At 35.3% G+C, this 19546-nt stretch overlaps 2 protein-coding genes and 1 long non-coding RNA gene across 4 annotated transcripts; 2 read left to right on the top strand and 1 right to left on the bottom strand.

Annotated features, from left to right (window-relative positions):
• The first annotated feature begins 542 nt into the window (after window positions 1-542).
• On the top strand, window positions 543-4460 carry LOC140991452 (uncharacterized). The gene is made up of 5 exons (XM_073461413.1): window positions 543-687; window positions 961-1314; window positions 2189-2344; window positions 2432-3121; window positions 3274-4460. Exons 2-5 carry the CDS (start codon window positions 961-963, stop codon window positions 4240-4242), a joined length of 2169 nt encoding a protein of 722 aa, XP_073317514.1. The 5' UTR covers window positions 543-687; the 3' UTR covers window positions 4243-4460.
• A 2228-nt stretch (window positions 4461-6688) lies between these two features.
• On the top strand, window positions 6689-8453 carry LOC140956403 (uncharacterized). The gene is made up of 4 exons (XR_012171454.1): window positions 6689-6846; window positions 7026-7296; window positions 7381-7496; window positions 7585-8453. It is a non-coding gene; the product is annotated as an uncharacterized lncRNA (long non-coding RNA).
• A 3501-nt stretch (window positions 8454-11954) lies between these two features.
• LOC140991130 (probable E3 ubiquitin-protein ligase BAH1-like) lies at window positions 11955-18813 on the bottom strand. Of its 2 annotated transcripts, none has more exons than XM_073461077.1 (6): window positions 18467-18813; window positions 17553-17794; window positions 17178-17431; window positions 16990-17091; window positions 12244-12304; window positions 11955-12158 (listed from the first exon to the last, which is right to left on the bottom strand). In XM_073461077.1, the coding sequence occupies exons 1-5, from the start codon at window positions 18663-18665 to the stop codon at window positions 12268-12270; spliced, it is 834 nt and encodes a 277-aa protein (XP_073317178.1). In that variant the 5' UTR covers window positions 18666-18813; the 3' UTR covers window positions 11955-12158; window positions 12244-12267. The 2 variants fall into 2 exon arrangements, with proteins under 2 accessions (XP_073317178.1, XP_073317179.1); XM_073461078.1 differs by having other exon boundaries at window positions 12003-12158; window positions 17183-17431.
• Window positions 18814-19546: the final 733 nt, after the last annotated feature.

Here is a 19546-nt window from a genome sequence, read left to right as displayed (position 1 = left end):
TCAAAACCTCCTCAAACCGATGTAGTATGCATAAAGTTGATTGATGAGGTTGTATTTTCGGAGATTTTAAAAATGGCTTTGGTAAAAGCAAAATTTGTGTGAGATGGTTTCACCAGTCGTGTTTTATGAGATGTATTTTTTATTTGGATCATTCATAAAAAAATATTACTTTTTATGCTAAAAGTATTACCTTTTATTGTGAATATCGGTAGTGTTGACACGTCTCATAAAGATTCGTGAGACCGTCTCACAAGATACCTATTCTTCTGTAAAAGTCCAGGTTTGTAGAAAATTTTTTTTATTCGATTGTTATTAATTTTAATATTTAATGTCTCATACAATCATGATATCCTCGTACATATTATCTTAAAAACTTTCGAATGCATTACAATTTTTTTTCTTTAATTATTATTAGTCAAAATAGCTAATTAAATGAGAAAAATTGCCGCAAGACTTAATTAATAAGTAATAACGAAATAATAATAATCCCGGTAAGTAATCCGAATCTTGAATGCGATCTTCAATGATCCAAAAACTACGTAACCAAGTCAACTTAGCTGCTTCCTCGCATCTCCGCTATGTTTCTCTCTCTACATATGGATGCACTTGTTCCTCTCTCTATATATATGTCTATATATTTCCATGTATGTATAGGCACGCTGCAATTATTATACCGTGAAAAGACAGGTAAATAACGGCATATTCCTCTCCGCCTTTTCGTTATTTCCGGAGAGAAATCCTCCAAACAATTCATTTTGGAGTCCTAAAAAAACTATTCTTTCCCATCAGCATTCTGCTTGGGAAAGAAAATCCATTCAGTATTCACAGATCATCCATTGTGTTTCCCTTATCTGGAATTTATAAAGGATTTTTTTCCAAACCCACCTAGAAAGAGGAATCTTGCTTCCAAAGTTTCAGTCTTTCTTGGCTCCTTTTTCTGTTTCTTGAAATTTGACCCAGATGGTGGTGAAGATGATGAGGTGGAGGCCTTGGCCGCTGCTGATTTCGAGAAAATATGAGGTTAAGCTCGCGGAGCTGAGGTTTGAGGGTGGCGATTGGATGCAGGAGAGTCTAGAGAAGGAGAATGGCAGTCTTGCAGTGGAGATCAGATGGAAGGGTCCCAAGTTTTCTTTGGGCTCATTCAGGAGAAGTGTGAAAAGAAACTGTACTCGTGAGGAGAATGTGAGAAGGGTGGATGAGCTAAACGGTGCCGTTTTGGTGGAGTGGGGAGAGGAGTTTCAGACCATTTGCAGCATTTCTGGGTACAAAGACAATGTTTTTCATCCTTGGGAGATCAACTTCACTGTTTTGCATGTGGGTTATTTTCTCTTGCCTTTCAGTGTATTTTCTTGGATTCCTTTTAATTATAATTTTTTTCCTGTAATTTTACTTGTGCAATCCCTCAAGTTCAGTTTGGGGTTTTGATCTTTTTTTCCTCTGCATCTGCATTTGATACTTTGATTTGAAAATTGGTGTCTTCTTGGAAACACTCGGACGTCAGGAAAAAAAAAGCTTGCTATGGAATTAAGCAGTTGGTTTAAGATGTATCTATAAATGCTTATCTTGGTTTGTGGATAAAATCTTGACTGGTTTTGCGTGTAGTACTGGTGCAATGTATGTATTGCATGTGCTCTCATTCCTTTTTTGTTTTGTTTGAACATCACGTGCTCTCATTCTTGTGACTCTGGTTTTGGTTATTTGTTATTTCTCTCCAATTATTATAGGAGGATACATAATAGGGTCCATGTTCTTTTCGGATTGTATTTATTTTTTTAATATTGTCAATTGCTAGTCTACTTGTATTTCTCTTGTTCTTCTTCTTGTGACCCAGATTCTTTATGGATCTTGCTATGTGAAATTAGTTGATTTGTTTGTCAAATATTTTTCTTATTTGAAAGATGAACTATGATGATGATCACTAAAATGGTGGTTATCTATATATCTCGAGAGAGATTGTATATTCTGCAATTTGAGAATGCTTTTTGTTGATCCTCATCTCTGATACCAAAATCTGGTTAAAGAATGAGCTAATAGCCTGAGATGCCAATGGTTTGGAACCTAGGGATTGTGTCGTTCTCTCTTAAGTGAGACGTGCACCTGTCAGCATCGGACTACCAAGTGAATGATAGCCACTTAAAAAATTAAATTTTGGGGATAAGTGAACTTAACCTGTTTGGATTTTTATCAGGGGATGTATCAAGGGGTGAAGAACAAATATTCTGTCGTTGGATCAGCAGTCCTGAATCTTGCTGATTATATGTCTAGGGCGACCGAGCCAGCCATTGACATCAAAATTCCCTTGACATTATCTGGTGGCCGGATCGAGCATTGTCCCTTCCTTCATGTGAGTAAACTGGCTTTTTACACTAATTCATGATCTGAAATATGTCCTTGTAAGTAACTAATCTAGTAAACTTCACTTATATTTCAGATATCTCTTGGCTTATTGGAACTTAGAGCCACACTAGAACCAACAGAGCTGTTGCAAAGTCCAATAATACCTGTTCCATCTCCTGCAGCATCTGTAGAAACTTCTTCTACTGAGAAAGACGAGGTTTCTGCATTAAAAGCTGGTTTTAGGAAGGTAAAATTATTTACCGAGTATGTTTCTACCCGTAAAGCTAAAAAGGCATGCCGTGAGGAGGAGGGTAGCGACGGCCGGTGCTCAGTCAAGAGTGAGGGTGATTATGCCTACCCTGCTGACTCCGATTCTCTTGAAGATTCTGAGGATGGGGAAACTGAGGAAAATAAGGAAGAATCCACGGTCCGAAAGTCATTTAGCTATGGGACACTGGCGCATGCTAATTACGTTGGTGTATCGTATTATTCCAGTGCTAGAATCAGTAATGAAGCTGAGGATTTGATTTACTACAGCAACCGACGTAGGTCTGATGTTGGTTGCTCTCGAGTAGAGGATTTGAGTTTTTGCATGCCGGATAAATTATCGATAGAGAATTCCAAACGTAGCATTTTGCCTTGGAGGAAGAGGAAGCTGAGTTTTAGGTCTCCTCCTAAGACTAAAGGGGAGCCATTACTTAAAAAGGCTTATGGAGAAGATGGTGGAGATGACATAGACTTTGACCGTAGGCAGCTCAGCTCGGATGAATCTCTCTCTTTTGGGGTAAGAAATCTTGTGTTAAAGACAGACGTTCAGGTTTTTTTTTTGCTTCAGAAGTACGACTCTGGGCACAACTGTGAAATTTATTGTTTTTGTATGAGATGTAAATATTTCTTTTTCAAGGCAAATAATATAGCTATGCACTTTCTTTGCAGTTGCACAGAACTGATGAAGACTCCAACACAAATCGATCATCAGTATCTGAGTTTGGTGATGATAGTTTTACCATTGGCACATGGGAGCAGAAAGAAATAACAAGCAGGGATGGGCACATGAAGATTCAAACACAAGTCTTTTTTTCTTCCATCGATCAGAGAAGCGAACGTGCTGCTGGCGAAAGTGCCTGTACAGCTCTTGTTGCTGTTATTGCCGATTGGCTACAGAACAACCATAATCTCATGCCCATTAAATCGCAGTTTGATACTTTGATCAGAGATGGTTCCTTGGAATGGAGAAATCTTTGTGCCAATGATACATACAGGGAACTGTTTCCTGATAAGCATTTTGATCTGGATACTGTCATCGAAGCCAAAATCCGCGATCTTTGTGTAGTTCCTGCGAAATCATTTATCGGGTTTTTCCTTCCTGATGTGGTGGAGGGAGGAAACTTCGATTTTCTGCACGGAGCAATGTCGTTTGACAGTATATGGGATGAGATTAACCATTCCTCTAGTGATGCCGAGGCAAGAATTTTCATAGTTAGTTGGAACGATCATTTTTTCGTTCTGAAGGTTGAAAGGGATGCTTACTATATTATCGACACATTAGGGGAGCGACTGTACGAGGGATGCAACCAGGCTTATATACTAAAATTTGACAAGAACACAACCATCTATAAACAGCCGAATGCTGTTCACTCATCAGAAGATAAACCTATGAACTCAACCGAAGCTTCCCAAGAAGGAAAATATTCTATTGAATCCGAGGAACAAATGACGAACGAAGAAGAAAACGAGGTTGTTTGTCGAGGTAAAGAGGCCTGCAAAGAGTACATAAAAAGTTTCTTGGCTGCTATACCGATTAGAGAACTTGAAGCTGATATCAAGAAAGGTTTGATGAAATCAACGCCTCTCCATCACCGTCTGCAGATAGAGTTTCACTTCACTCGACTACAACACGATTAGCACGCAGTAGAAGTTACTATATTCTAGCCACGACAAGTTAGCAGCAGCACACTCAAGTAAACGTATATATCCGAGTGTAGTGTGATTATCTCTTTACTTTATTTTGTTTTAGGTGTTTGTGGGGTTGATGTGCTGCTATAGATTGGCTATCTCACCATCACGAGTACGCACATATCCTCTAGGTATTAATGAAAACTCTAAGATTACGCTTGGATTGATTCATCTCAATTGATAATTCGTGATTCAAATTCTTAAAAACTTATTTTATTTTAGATCCAAACAATTTTGACAATGACTGTGGTGGATTTGATACACACAATTTAAAATCCAATATTCAAACACAAAAACTCATCTGAGACGGTCGCATGGGTCGATTTTATGAAACGGATATTCTATTTGAGCTACTCATGTAAAAAAATTACTTCATGTGCCAAAAGTATTATTTTTTAATGTAAATATAAGCGTGATTTATCCGTACAGACTGTCTCACAACAGAACTATTTTTTTCAAATTGTTCTTTAAATCTAATATTTTCCATAAATTAAATCATTCCATCCAATTACAATTCGAGAATTATGGATTGAAAGCGATAGAAATAAACTAAATACACAGAAATTATTAAATAACAAATTTTTAATGTTGCTACATGCATTTAGATACCCTTTTTTTTAAGGAAATATCCTATATCTTAAACATGGACGGGCATACCATACAAAATAGTTGGGCCATGACTTGTATTTGGAAATCACAAAAAATATCACAAGATTGTCTACCGACTCAATTTTGTGATACTTATATCTTATCTGACTCATAAGAAAATATTATTTTTATATCAAAAGTATTATTTTGATGATTACAAAACAACTCAAGCCCATCAAGTCAAAGTGGATTTATACAAAGATTGTATAAATCAAAATTTTTTAGTAAATCATTTCTATTGGAAATAAGTGATGACATGTCGTATGAGTATTTAAGTATCCGAATATCTATAAAAATCTTTGTGTAATTTACTTTACTCCGCACTTACTTTGTGTTCATTTTATTTGTTAAAACTCGTATATTGAATATATATTTTATCACTAAATCTAGTCGAGCTGTTTTTCGTACTCAAAATTATTTTTAATTGATCTAGTTAAACTTAGTTGTTCAAGAAAGGGTTTAACAGCTAACAAATGTTAAAACCAAATCAAATTCAGAGATAAAATTTAAAAAAAGTTTATTCACTTCTTCTAAACTTTTTTTCTAATCCTAACAGATCGGATCAACTCGTCTTTTGGATATAAATCCGTGAAATAGTGATTCACATGAAACTTACTCTTACTAAAAATATTAGTGGATTCAAATAAAATTACTCTTCTATCCCATGACTTCCTTCCCCCCTATCGTTTTTTGTTTTGTTTTTCTTTTTTTTTTAAAAAAAATAATATTCCCCCAAATATCTTTTCTGTGGGCTCAATAAGAGAAATTTATCGTGAAGGCGGGTCTTTTTCTCAATTGCATATATAACCCTTTATTTCATTTTCTCCAATTAATAATTGATTTTTTTGCCAAATTATTTCAAAAACCAATGACAAATTATCAGCAAAAATAACAAAGTAACCCAAGAAAATGATAAATATATTTAATTTAATGGTTGAATTTTTATGTAAAAATTAATTCAACACCAAAAAATCCTTTTCACAAAAAATCATCGTAGAAACATGCCATGCGTATATCAGGAGGCTAATAGAAATAATACTTCAACTGTCTAAAATTGTACCGGATATTATATATATATAATCTTATATTTAATTTGATCATAGGGTTTACGCGTGTGTGTCTATCATATCATTCATTGTAAGCCACTTCCAGTCAAAAGAAAATCTTAGGATTCACCATTTTTTTAATTGTTTTCTATATTTATTTGAATAAGTATCTTATTGATGATCTCACATATATATATCTATGATTTTTACCAACAGTTAACTGTAATACTTTTAACATAAAAAAACAAAACTTTTTATGAATCGAGTCAAGTCGGAAATCCGTCTCGTAAAATTAAAACACGAACGATCTAATAGAAATTTGTGTGTGTATATAGTAATCAATTCAGAGTATACTAATCAACTCAGAATATCCAAATTAGGTGAACAACACTAAGCAATGATTCACTAATCGATTGAGAATATCCAAATTCCTCCTCGATTTCTACGAGGAAGAGATTTCCTTTTAAAAAAATATCACCATTGCTCGTTTGTGGGGGGAAAAAAGGAAATGGTTTGGCATAATTGTTAGAATATAGCATTTCTTGAAATTCCGTGTCATGTTTATGATGATGTGAAATCAAGTCATCAATTACACATTTAAAAAATAAAATAAAATACAGGAAAGTTGCTTGAAATTTAGGCTTCTTTATATCTTATTCACAACTCTCTTCCATGTTCATTCCCTTCGTCAGATGAATAATTTAAATCTTAAGAGATTTCCTTAAAAAATATGTTTCATCTTTATTATATTCATGCATGTTCATAACTGATCTTTCCTGTGTTCAATCTTCTTCGTTCCAGAAGAGAGCAGGTTCTATACTATATTCAAAAGGACTTCTCAAGTTTGATCACAAAACAGGTAAATTCACCTGACATGCTTGTTAGTTTGTGAGCAGAAATAGAGTATATCAAAATCAACAGTAAGTGAAGTTTATTTCATTTCACGAGAGCTTATTGTTAGTTGTCCAACGTAGATAAAATTCTTGAAAGTTGTATATATGAACTTGGAAAATCTTTCTCTCTATATATTTATTCCAGGACGTTAGGGGGTGTGTTATCGGTTATTGTGAACTCGTGTTCTGGCTTGTAACGTTTTTCTGAAGCTGAGATTAAGAGTCATAAATTACGGCTCCGGAGAGAATTGCCTCGGAAGAGGCAGTTCCAGGAGGGTTTATAAAGGCACGCTACCCAGTGGGAAAATAGTGGCAATCAAAGCTTGTGTGCTTGATAGGTTACTGCATCAAAGATGGGGAACAGTATTTGGTGTATGAATATTGTTCTAATGGAAATCTAGCTCAGTGTCTCCTGAGTATGTACCTTTTTTTCACATTTCATATGATATTTAATCTTGCGAGAAGAAATATTTGAGTACCAAGTGTTGATGAACTTTTAGGGAAAGTCTCGGTCCTAACATGGGAATTAAGAGTCAAAATCGTGAGGGATTGCGCATATTCTCTCAAATACCTTCACAGTAACGAAGATGGATGCATTGTCCATAGAGATATAAAGGTACATCATGATGATGTTTCTCAAGGATTGTTTGACTCATTTGGCCTCATCAATTCGGATCTGATTCTTGACAGTGTTGTCTTTGTAGCTTACGAACATCCTGCTAACTCATAATATGGATCCAAAACTATCAGATTTGGACTGGCCAAGATGTTAGAAATGGAAGAGAGCAAAGTGTATACAGATGTTGGGGGGACTATAGGTTATATGGATCCAGAGTACATGAGCAATGCCAAGTGGACTAGTGCTAGTGACATATACAGCTTTGGAATTGTGATTCTCCAACTTTTAATTTGTCCGGCCAAAGAGTTGGTAGAGATAGACTTGGATGCAAGAGACCAACTCACGCGAAAGGTAGCTTTTGTCACACAGAAATATGTCTCCTGGCTCATCGGTTCACACACTCTTTCAAGGTCGAGTTTCGGCCAAGCTATCAATTATTGACCTCGTGGCAGACACTTAAGGCCAAGACAGGGTCAGATCGAGCAGGAGTGCACTCGATACTGATTCTTGAAAATCTTTGCAGGCAAAGGATGTGAACATGGTGAAACTATAGCAGATTTCCAGGATCAAAGGATGAAAGGGGGTGTGATGACTGTGGACTTAGTGCGTGTGTAAATGTGTAACTGATGATATATATTTTTTATTCACTTGCATAAAGCAAGGAAAGAGAAGAGCTTATTGGTTGAAACACTGTCGAAATCACTTGATGTGATGCATGATGAGAATATTGAGTGCAGAAATGACTGAAATTTTCTGAGACGGTTGGTTCTAATAATAATTGAAGAAATCTGTAGAAGCTGGGATCATTGGCCATGATCTTAGTATACAACTAGTGTAATTAGCAAATATATTTTGTTTTAGTTATTAATTTTTTTTTTTCCTTTTGGTTATTATGGTCACTAGCTCGATGTATTTAGTTTCCACGTCTTACCAAGATACATACCAAAAAAATTGGTTTCTTTTAGATTGTAGTCTAATTCTTATATTAGTCAAAGTTTGGTTCATAATTCAACTTGAGTGGTTTTCTTGTCATTTTTTCTTGGAAAACACTAAATCATACAAAAGATATTGTTTATTAGAAATCTCAAATTTCAGTTAACAAATTTGGCTACTATTTAACTAAACTCTAAAAAAAGGATAAAATTAGACTCCGAATTATAACGTCGATGATACCAAATAACCTAACTATTTACAAGATCAAGATGAGATATTAAGTGATCCAACATTTTTTTCCTACAACTAGCTACAAAACATGCACTTGATCAATCCATTCTCGTTACAACTCTGGCACCGGATTGGTAATCCTTCATTTTGTCCCTCCGACGTCACTTTGCGGCTTCCGTTACACCTAGAACACAGCACGAAATGAATCCCACCGCACCCTTTGCAAGGATAATTCGAACGGTTCAAAGGTATCCCTTTTACTAGATTTATCAGCATTCCCTTTTCATGCAGTCCCACAACTTCCTCAGCTCCTCCAATGCATTTCCCTCTGATGAAAAGTTTAGGTGGGATAACTCTACAACCTAGGATTTTCCAAAGCTCCTCTCTGTATTCTAAGTGCATGGAGACATCTCTTTCGTAGTAAACAATCCGAAAACTTTGTAGAAGAAACCGGATCGTGCTGCAATCCTCGAACGTTTTCCGGATTCCTCTGAGGCTTGTTGTGTAAAGTATGACTGATTTATTTCCTGTCAATGGGGAGCTGATGTTGCACTCGACTTTTTCGGGGTTTAGGTGACTTTCTTGATTGGATTTCGGGTTCGAACAAGGTGGTGGGATGGAGTTAGACGAATTGCCCTCTATTTCTTGACTTTCTTGCATTGGAACTACGATAAATTTGGTGGGATTTTGGTCTATTTTTTCATGGACGCATATTTTGGGACATGAAGCCGTTTCTTCTTCCGTAACATCCTTGTACAGCTCAGAATCTTTGAGTTTGTCGTGTGCTGTAGCATTAATGGAGTCTTGAAATACTTGAATCGGAGTGCTTGTTTGTTGAGCTAGGCCTGGCTTCCAAGTGGGAACGGCGAGAGATTTCAGTTTTCTGATTATTATTCCTTTCATTTTTGGATCAAAATCTTGAATTTTGGTTCTAATATGAGAGGTTTACATGTTTTGGGATAAAGGAAGAGAGAGAGGCTGATCGAGAAGGATGAGTTTTGGGTGAGAATGACTAGTGGAAGCATATGATGGGGAACAAGATTGAAAAGAAGAAAGAAGATCGCGTTTTTTTTTTTACTTTTTTTTTAAAAAAAAAAAATTAGTGTCGATCAATTTTATAAGACAGATATTCGATCAAATCCAATTCCTAAAAAATATTATTTTTTTGTCAAAAATATTATTATTCATGATAGTCATGAACATTGTTTTTTTTTTTTTTTTTAAGATACGAATTATTTGGCCATTTTACTGTTTCCTTAGCATTACTTTTATTTTAATCTTATAATATATTATAAGTTCTTATGACTGATTGATCCTTTGATCAATTAAAACTCACTCATCTTATTTTAAATGATTCCAATTAGTGGATGATTAGACAAAAGTCGAGATTAAATTGGAAACTGAGTGAATAATTAAAACTTGTATGATGATTTGAGATGATTGCTAACAATAAAAGTGCAAAATTTTCAACGAATTTTTTTTATTGATTTTAATTTCGGGTGGTTGAAAAAGTTGTCACGAATGCCATTTTTTTGGTTGCCTTTTGCATCTTTCCCAGTGAGCTATGGATGACTTACTTTTAAGGCCGATCCACGAATCACATCCCTCCACGTTGACGAACGAAGGGTATTTCAGCAATTTCGGCCTGGAAATAATTTGGGACAAAGCGTGGCCCGAGTGAGCAAAAGCACGCACCACCCTTTTTTCCATCACTTTACGCACTGGACAGCCACGAGTCATGTCAGGTGGACCTCAGATTCGTGGAGGCGGCCAACCCTAAACAAGAAGAGATGGCTCGATATCTTTTGCAAAAGAAGTTGAATACTCGCATTACCCGGTCCACCCCGATTAAAAAAAAAAAAAAAAAAGCAGCACCCGAACATTGGTCGAACTTTATTTTTTTTAAAAAATAATTTTTACATATATTCGACCGCATGACGATCAAATTTTTTTTTAAAAAAATATTTGTTTAATGTTATTTAGTTGCCCAAATTACCCGAGGTAAACATTAGAATCATGGAAATTATATAAATTAGAAATAATTTACTTATATTAAAATTATATGTTGCGCACACATCATATTTAGGCAACAATATATCTATGAGTAAGTCTCTTGTAAGACGGTCTCACGAATCTGTATCTGTGAGACGGGTCAATGCTATCGATATTCACCATAAAAAGTAATACTCTTAGCATAAAAATTAATACTGTTTCATGGAAGACCCAAATAAGAGATCCGTCTCACAGGATATGACCCGTGAGACCGTCGCACACAAGTTTTTGTCTATATTTATAAGTATGAGACATCTCGATCTTTTAATTTCAATGGAAGCAATACTCAAATTTCATTTTTTTTTATCAAATACGAAATTCCAAAATAATATATATTAACACCATCAGTTCCTCTCACATAAATTATTGACCAAATCCGTGAGGAATAATTATAATAACTTTTCTATTGTAGTTCATTGAGTAGCAGCACTTGATATTTCCTTCGTCACGCCATTTTGACAACGAAGTCATTGACATGCACAAAATCCAACGAAGTTTCTCCAGAAAATAATCAAATTGTACATGTACATGTTGGCTGCAATCATTAACTCTGTCCGCTTAAAAACGATCGAATCATGATGATTATGTTATTATATCAATTTAAAATATTTGAGTTATACCGTTATCATCAACTATAATTTTTGATCAGATTCCATAATTAAGAAAAATTGTTGAAATACGATAATCGATCTGGAAAAGAGAACACATTATAAATTTGGATTCAAATGAACATTTGTGAGAAGAAAAAAAAAAAGGCCTCGGATGCTGCAAATAAAAAGTCGAAGTCGAAACAAAAGCTTGTCGATTGATTATTAGTTTAACCACAGGCACATCATTACAAGACTAGAAAAAGTCATTCATTAGGTGAAAATTAATATTCTTGTCTCTAAGTATCATTATTTTCTCTCCTTTTTTCCTGTAACATCTTAATTAAAGTTCAGTTTATTTGTTTAATACACTAATCGTTTAGCTTTTCTTTTTCTTTTTTTTTTTAATTCTATCACACGTTGGGAGGAGGATCGAACCCGGAGAGGAAGCCAGCTTAAGCTGGTGGGTGAGACAGTTGGGCTAAAGCCCGGTCTCTTTTAACTTTTCAATCTCACGGCCTATTTTTATAGATTCTCTTGCCTATCATATAATAGGTGGTCGAATTATTTAATTTTTTTTACTTACTATTAATTATTTATGTTATCAACGAAGGAATTCAAAATCCTAAAGAAGTTAAAAACTAAGGATTGGTGGAGAAAAGATAACTTATGCCCTTTTTTTTTAAACAGTCTTTGTTCTTCGAAATATTTGGCATCATCTGGTAATATAATAGATGGATTGTGAAAACGTCAATATCCGATCATATACTTGGATTGCAAATCCCAGTACATCTTTGATTGCTTCACCATTTCAGCTCGTTCCGAAATCGATCTCTCACTCCAGTATTCCTTGCAACTACAAGGTTGAATGGATAAAAATGAGCCATCTTTAACCAAAAACAAAGAAATAAAATATACCCTTGCAGATTATTAGTACTCACTGTTTCTTCAAGAGCAAAGATAATTCAATCATATGTGTACAGCGCTACCTTACACGCCAGCCTGCATCAAGAATCAAGGTTTTAAAACCAGAATCCTGTTATAAGTAGCAGCATTTTATGGCTTTAAAATTCTAGGACCAAGCACGTACGAAATTATAGTATGACGTTTTATGGCTTAAAAACTGTAGGAACCCAGTACCGCAGTGTACCAAAAATTATAGCTTGCATCTTCTTTTTTTAAAAAAATAAAAATTTGCCATGTTTCACCTTGCATGACTACAGTGGTGATTGTTGCTACCCAAAAATGCCCCTCGACAATTGTTCCAACTTACAATTTGTGGAAATCTAATGCCCCATTTAGGTTCTAATACAAATTAAAGTACCAAATGTTTATCGACGTACCAGCAGCTACAGCTAGTAATATATGTGCAATTCTAATCTTCTGAATTGTTAAGCAAACCAAATCCAAATTCCAACATTCAATTGTGTGCTACACTGCTATGTTGACTGGTACTGAGGGCGGTAAATGTGAGAACCCGAATTTCCAGCAGCTAGCATTCTCGCAGCAGCTAGCAATATTCAATAGCAATGGAAAATTTCAGCAGAAGCTAACAATTCCAGCAGCAGTCAATAATTCAGAAGATGATGTTTTTCCAGCAGATTAGAATCCAGCAGACCGAATCCAGCAGCAGAAGAGCGAATTCCAGCAGACAGTTACTAATCCAACTTATGATTTGTAACTGAAGCATTAACATGGAATAAAGGCTGTTAATGGCAGATTATGGTCATTAATAAGGAGGCTAACAGTCAGATTTTGGCCTATAAATAACACCCTCAAGTCTCTGAATTGGTGTTACACAAATCTTGAGATTTTTACTTGAATTTTCGAGTTCAGAGAGTGCTTTGTTCGAGCTGTAAAATCCAGTAGCGAGAGCAACCAGATTTCCAGTAGACTTCAACCGAAACTTTAGCGAATTACTGTAAGTGGGCTTGTGTATAAATATCTTGAAATCAGTTTGATAATATCTGTTTTAAAGCATATTTTATGTTGATTTCTGATATCTGATTTTGAAGCACTGAAACTCCCTAGTGAACTAATGATAGGAATATATATTCTGAACATTTCTGAATTTTGATTCTGATTCTGGCCTCACCCCTTAGAGGAGAGAACATATAGGAGACTGATATCAGTTTAGCCATGAAATTCACTAACGTGCTCAGTGCTTACTAATTCTGCTTTCTGTTCTGAATCCTGTGATTTCTGAATTCTGATTCCTGTTCTGGACACGAGAGTTTTCTGTATATTATTGTATTTCTGTTTCTGTTAAAAATGGTGTTTGAAAATTGGGAGTTATTCCCGCCCCTGCTTACTGAGTGACAACCATATCACTCACCCACTAAACCCATCTCAGATAAGAACGAGGAAGAAAAGTTAGAAGAAGAAGAACAGATGCAATTCTGGGGCTGGTGAAGAAGATCGTTGTTTTTCAGTTCTAGTTATATTTATTCTTCTGCACTTGTTAAGACGTTGTTATATCTGGTTTTACATTTCCGCTGTAAAACATTATTATTTGAGTTGTATCAGACAATGAATATTCAGTATTATGAATAAAAAACTGGTTTCTGAAATTCTGTACTTCTGAGGCTTGTTGTTTTCGAATGTAAATTTGAGAGCAACGCCGGTGTCGACCAACCCCGTCTAGGGGCGTGACAGTAAAGGTAATGTTGGGTGTTGGAATATATATATAAAAGAAAATTTGATAAATTTGGAGGCTAGAATATATCAAAAAATGCAATATATGTCGATGGATTTCAATAGAATTCTTGCATTACAATTCTATTTAATTTACAATACAATCTTGATTCTCTCAAACTCACTCAATTATTTTCTTTCTTGGTTTCGTGCAGTAGAGAACCATTGATTTTACAATGCAAAATGGACATCTATTTATAGGGAATGGAAACTTAATCTTGAAGAACTAATCATGCATCTAATTGGATAATGTAGGCAACACTTATGCGGTCAAATTGATCTCTTGCATCAACTTCACACGGCCTTTTCTTTCACCCGACATATTGACCGACTTCAAGGATTCTTGTAGAAGCAATTTCACTTGTGTAGAAAAGCACCTCATCAAGCAAACGTGGATCATTCTTATGCCAAGCTTTGACCGACTTTGATTAGCTTAGTAATGAAGCAATTTTACTCATGATGATTCAGCTGCTTGCCGGAGATTGTGGATTGCAAATTTCTTTTTTGAACACCCCCTCTTAATTTGTAATCCGGACATCATTTCTGAGTTCAAAATTTCCTCAAGTTCTTTGTCCTAGTTAACCTTCCTTTCTTCAGACTTGAGCAAAGTTATCAGAACATTTGGTATGTGGACAGTGAATGCAGCAACCACATGTGGGGGAATAAAGACATGTTCGTGAAGTTGGATGAATCATACTCCTCAGAAGCAAAGATTGGGGAACACAGCTGATAAGATGGCCACGGAAACTGAAGAACCAGTTGTGGAAGGAGAGAAAAATATTGATGCTGAAAAGCCATCAGAACAAGACGACGTTGATGCTAACAAGGAAAGTCCTGCAAATGACCAGAACGAAGAAAAGAGCAATTATGTGCAACGAGGACCAATAGGAAGAGGTCTTGGTTGAAATTCAAATTTTCGAGCACTAGGTCTAGGCAGAGGAAATTTTCATCAAATAAACTTCAATCAAAATTCAGATTCCTACTGCCGAATTTGCAAAAGAAATGGCCATGACAGAAAAGATTGCCACAACAAACGCAAGAGATGCAGAAATGCAAATCATGCAGATAAAGATTGTTGGTACAAGGAAGATAGAGACAAGAACAAAGCAAACTTCTCAGAAGAACAAGAAAAAAAATTGAGTGAGTTTGAGATAATCAAGATTGCATTGTAAATTAAATAGAATTGTAATGCAAGAATTCTATTGAAATTATCGACATATATTGCATTTTTTGATATATTCTAGCCTCCAAATATATCAATTCTTCTTTTATATATTCCAATACCCAACATAAATTTGGTATCAGAGCCACCCTGGCCTGATAATCCAATAAGTATACGAAGATGGTGCCAACAAGTAGCAGCAAGCTTGCCTTCAGTTATTCCCAACAAGGCGTACCGGTCTTTGTTGGTCAAGATATGAACTATGGAGCGTCCTGATGCAGACGTTGTTCGTGTCCCATGAACTTTGGGATATCGTTGAAGAAAGATGTAAGATACATAGTCCAGAAGATGAAGCCGTGTTGACAACATCCAAAATAAAATAGCATAAGGAGAACAAGAACAAAGATGCAAGAGCCCAGACCTTTATGCACCAAGGAGTTAGCCATTCTGTTCTTCCACGTATACGGGTGTCAAATCATCAAAAAATGCATGGGAAATTTTAAAAAAGCAATTTGGAGGCTATGAGAAGATGATTTCCATCAAACTGCAAAATCTATGGCGTGAATTTGACAACTTAGCCATGAAAGACAATGAAAATGTCCAAGAGTTCTTCCCAGAATGTCTACCGTGGTTAACCAGATTCGAGGATATGGTGATGCTGCCGAGGACAAACAAAATAATACAAAAAGTGGTGTGGGCGGAAACTACCAGTGAAATTTGAGCACATCGTTGCAGCCATTGAAGAATCCAAAGATTTATCAAAATTGTCTTTGGATGAACTTATGGGTGTTGGGGAATTACACCCCGAAGCGATGCCAACCACGATGATAATAGTACCCAAAATTTGCGGAATAAAATAACCAACAAGAACACAAAGATTTACGTGGTTCACCCAATATAGGCTACGTCCACGGAGCACTGCAACTTTTATAACTGGAAGAAATATTACAACAAGTGTATACACCAATACACTCAATATTTCTCACACTCCCAACCCGAGTATACCGAGAAAATAATTTCTCTAACTCACACAAGAGAATTCCCGCACTCAAGAAAAAAATACACTCTTTTTTTCTATGCACTCTCTATTTATCAAAGCTAAAAAAGCTTTTGATTTTGGGATACAATAACTGAAGGAATTGAGCTCTATTTATAACTAAGTTCTTCCTGCAGTTTTTGTAAACATTCCGATGTGGGATGAAATATTCTGAATATTTTATTTACGTGGGTCCCTCCACTTGCCTAACAATGGGATGAATGAAAGCACATGAGAAAGAATGAGCTGTTTTACTACTCAAAACTTGGAGCAATGTTTTTCAAGTGAAGCATAGTTTTTCAGAGTAGAAAATAAACAAGATGAACCTAATGCATGGTCATATGAAAAAAATACTCCACTGCATGAGTTAGAAAAGAGATTTTGAGAGCATCAATTTAGAATAGTTGAGTGCATTGTAAAATCAATGGAATTGTAATGCAAGAATTCTATTGAAATATATTTCATTTTGATATATTCTAGCCTCCAAATTTATAGATTCTTCTTTTATTTATTCAAACACATTCTAGCGTCCAAATTATAGATTCTTCTTTTATAAATTTCAAACACCCAACGGGTAATTGTTGTTCCCCGGCTATCTAATATAAGATATTGAATACATGTTTTATATACAGGAGAGATGCCATAAAGAAATAAAGTAATATTGTGGATTCACTGACATCAATTCGTATAGCATGTTTCGGCGAAGTTAATAGTGTTTAAATGAAATGGAAATGATAAATAAATACGGGTACATATAAACAGAAGTTAAAAGCCACAAGTATGCACATATCTAACCTCCCTGCAGGCGGGGCATCTTGAATCAGAATCTGCAGAACAAGCACATAATTTGCAAAAGAGATGCCCACATCCCAATGCATATGGTTTGAAAACAAGTTCCTGTAAATGATAAAAATTGAAACTCGGGTTACAAAAAAAGAACGTATTTTCACCATTACCAATAAAATCCTGATCCAGAAAGTAACCTTACCAAGCAAATAGCACATGTTAGACTGTATTCTAATTTCACATTGTCTGGAAGTGTCAACGTCATAACAGGATCGGAAGAACTTAAATCAAAAGAGAATGGATTAAGTACTTCATCAAGCTTTCCGTTGTTTGATTCGCTAAGATTAATAAAGAAAGCCCCAAGTTCTATCAACCATGGTGATTGTAGAATTTCCATGTGTTCTGACCGCATTTTAGATTTGAATTTCATGCCATTATCAGAACTGTGCACCTACACAAAAGTCATTAGGACATCAAAAACTAGAAAGAAATGCAGAAACAATCTGATAGCGTCTCTACGTTTCTTGAATTGTATTGCTTCTGTATCTAAAACCTCTCTTATTCTTGCTTACTTTATCATACTTCTTGAGGATTTTCCGCATGGCAACAGCATTCATCATAACATATTCAACTAACATTTGACATTCTTGTGCCTTGCAATTATGGGGGCTCGTAAAACATTGGCAGAAGCTTGTGATGTATCTTTTAATTCCATGGTCTTGAAGATTGAAAAGGCGCCTCACTCTCAAACTAAAGTACCAGGCAATGTCCGAGGCCTCCTTTGTCAATTCAGAAAAGAACTTCCGATCACATACTACAAGATGAGAAGAAAAAAAATAGGTTATTTATAGACGCAAAATTGTCATGTAATAACAAACCAAATATTGCAAAAATTGGGGGGAAATGACATCATAAATCGTGAAAAGTATGTGTGTTTCCCATCTCGCTCAGAACCAAAAAAGATAATACAACGAAAATAATTCACCCAATTCATGTAAGGGGATAAAAATTTGCAAGTAGTTTTACATCCCACTCTAGTGCTTATAGCATATGAACCATCGAATTACCTTTCATCATGAGACATTAGAAGTGCAATGCACAATCAGGCACATGGGTATTGTGGAGCCTAGATGATGCAAGATGCCAGGCAAAACATACGTTTTGTTCAGTTGACGTACCCCAAGGGATAATATGACAGGATCATACTATCTTGAAAATATTTCACCAGATATAACCAAATAACTATAATAAAAACTATTGAATGACAATAAAATATGTACCCACTTTAGGTGACATGAACGAAAAAATAAACTATATGGATATCTAAAAGATTTCACGCCCATCTATTCTTCTCCACAAAAACTCCATCCTGAAATGAAACCAGCAAATAAACTCAAAACCCAAGTCTTGCATGCATCTACACATAAAATCATAAAAACATAAAACGTATTAACACTTAAATCAGCAAAATCGAGAGATTACTAACGTGGGCAAGACTCGTATTGACAACACGGAGACAAAGCATCGTCTTCTTCATTATTTTCAGAAGAATCCTTGAGATCCCTGCATCTCCTGCAACTTTTGAGAACCTTTTTAAGCCTTTTGTACTCAACGTGAGACGATTCCTCGATAAACCTCTCCTGATGCGCCTGCAAATACTCCGTAAACGTTTCCCCGAATTTCATACTTGCGGATTATTTGACATTATTTTCTCAAGAAAATTTAAATCCACATGTCAGATTTCAAAACCGAAATTTCGGAAAAGATTTTGATGGGCTTCGATTTGATTGTTTTTTTCTTCTATCTGTAACTGGAGGGAGATGATTGACGAGGGGGAGCGGTCAGAAGTGGGAGAAGTAACGTCCGGAATTCTCGGACGGGCGATATACACAATGAGAATATAAGAGGGATTGTTTTTGCATGTAATGCACGTGTTGGAATAGTCACGTGACTGTATATCCTCGTACACGTGCGATGCGACCAGAGTTTTTTATTTGGCTTTTTGTTGTTTTGTTTTGTACAGTTTTAATTTATAAAGGTTTCCCCCTTCATATGGTAAATTAAGAGATGACTGCATATACTGATTCTTTGAGCACATTTTCACGATATTTCAATAAGCAATATGTTTCACACGAAAATCAATCTTGTGTTGCCAAATAATATCTTCTCACGTCACCTTGAGTCTTACCAACTCACGTGTTGTAAGTTAGCATAATCATTTTTTTCTAATAGTTTTTAAAAAATTAGAAATTAAATTTGTAAAATGAAAAATCAAATTTAAATATTTCTGAGTTTTTTTCAAAAAGAAATTACCAAATTGTAACCGTCATTCGAGAAAAAAATATATTTTAGAGATTGAAAAAAATTATCATCACACTAATTTCTCTTTGTTAAACTCGAATTCACGTATATAGTATATCAGATTTATGACAAGTGATTGTTGTTTAATATTTACTATGATGTTTTCGGGTGTAAAATCAATTTTGGGGTGTAAAATATTTGCTCCTACGTACATAATGTCAAATTCTAGGTTAACATATTGAAAATAATTTCGTATGAATTACTT

The sequence above is a fragment of the Primulina huaijiensis genome, chromosome 13 (assembly GCF_012295235.1).
Source record: "Primulina huaijiensis isolate GDHJ02 chromosome 13, ASM1229523v2, whole genome shotgun sequence".
Lineage (NCBI taxonomy): Eukaryota > Viridiplantae > Streptophyta > Magnoliopsida > Lamiales > Gesneriaceae > Primulina > Primulina huaijiensis.
The sequence above is the reverse complement of the archived record's forward strand: the minus strand, read 5'-3'. Positions and strand labels throughout refer to the sequence as shown.

Excerpts from the sequence above, each read along its gene's own strand:
- LOC140991452 (XM_073461413.1), top strand. The coding sequence starts at position 961 with ATGGTGGTGAAGATGATGAGGTGGAGGCCTTGGCCGCTGCTGATTTCG. Across the intron at positions 1,315-2,188 it reads TCAACTTCACTGTTTTGCAT|GGGATGTATCAAGGGGTGAA; the intron begins GTGGGTTATTTT and ends GATTTTTATCAG. Across the intron at positions 3,122-3,273 it reads ATGAATCTCTCTCTTTTGGG|TTGCACAGAACTGATGAAGA; the intron begins GTAAGAAATCTT and ends CTTTCTTTGCAG.
- LOC140991130 (XM_073461077.1), bottom strand. The coding sequence starts at position 18,665 with ATGAAATTCGGGGAAACGTTTACGGAGTATTTGCAGGCGCATCAGGAG. Across the intron at positions 17,432-17,552 it reads TCCTCAAGAAGTATGATAAA|GTGCACAGTTCTGATAATGG; the intron begins GTAAGCAAGAAT and ends ACTTTTGTGTAG. Across the intron at positions 12,305-16,989 it reads GATGCCCCGCCTGCAGGGAG|GCTGGCGTGTAAGGTAGCGC; the intron begins GTTAGATATGTG and ends TTCTTGATGCAG.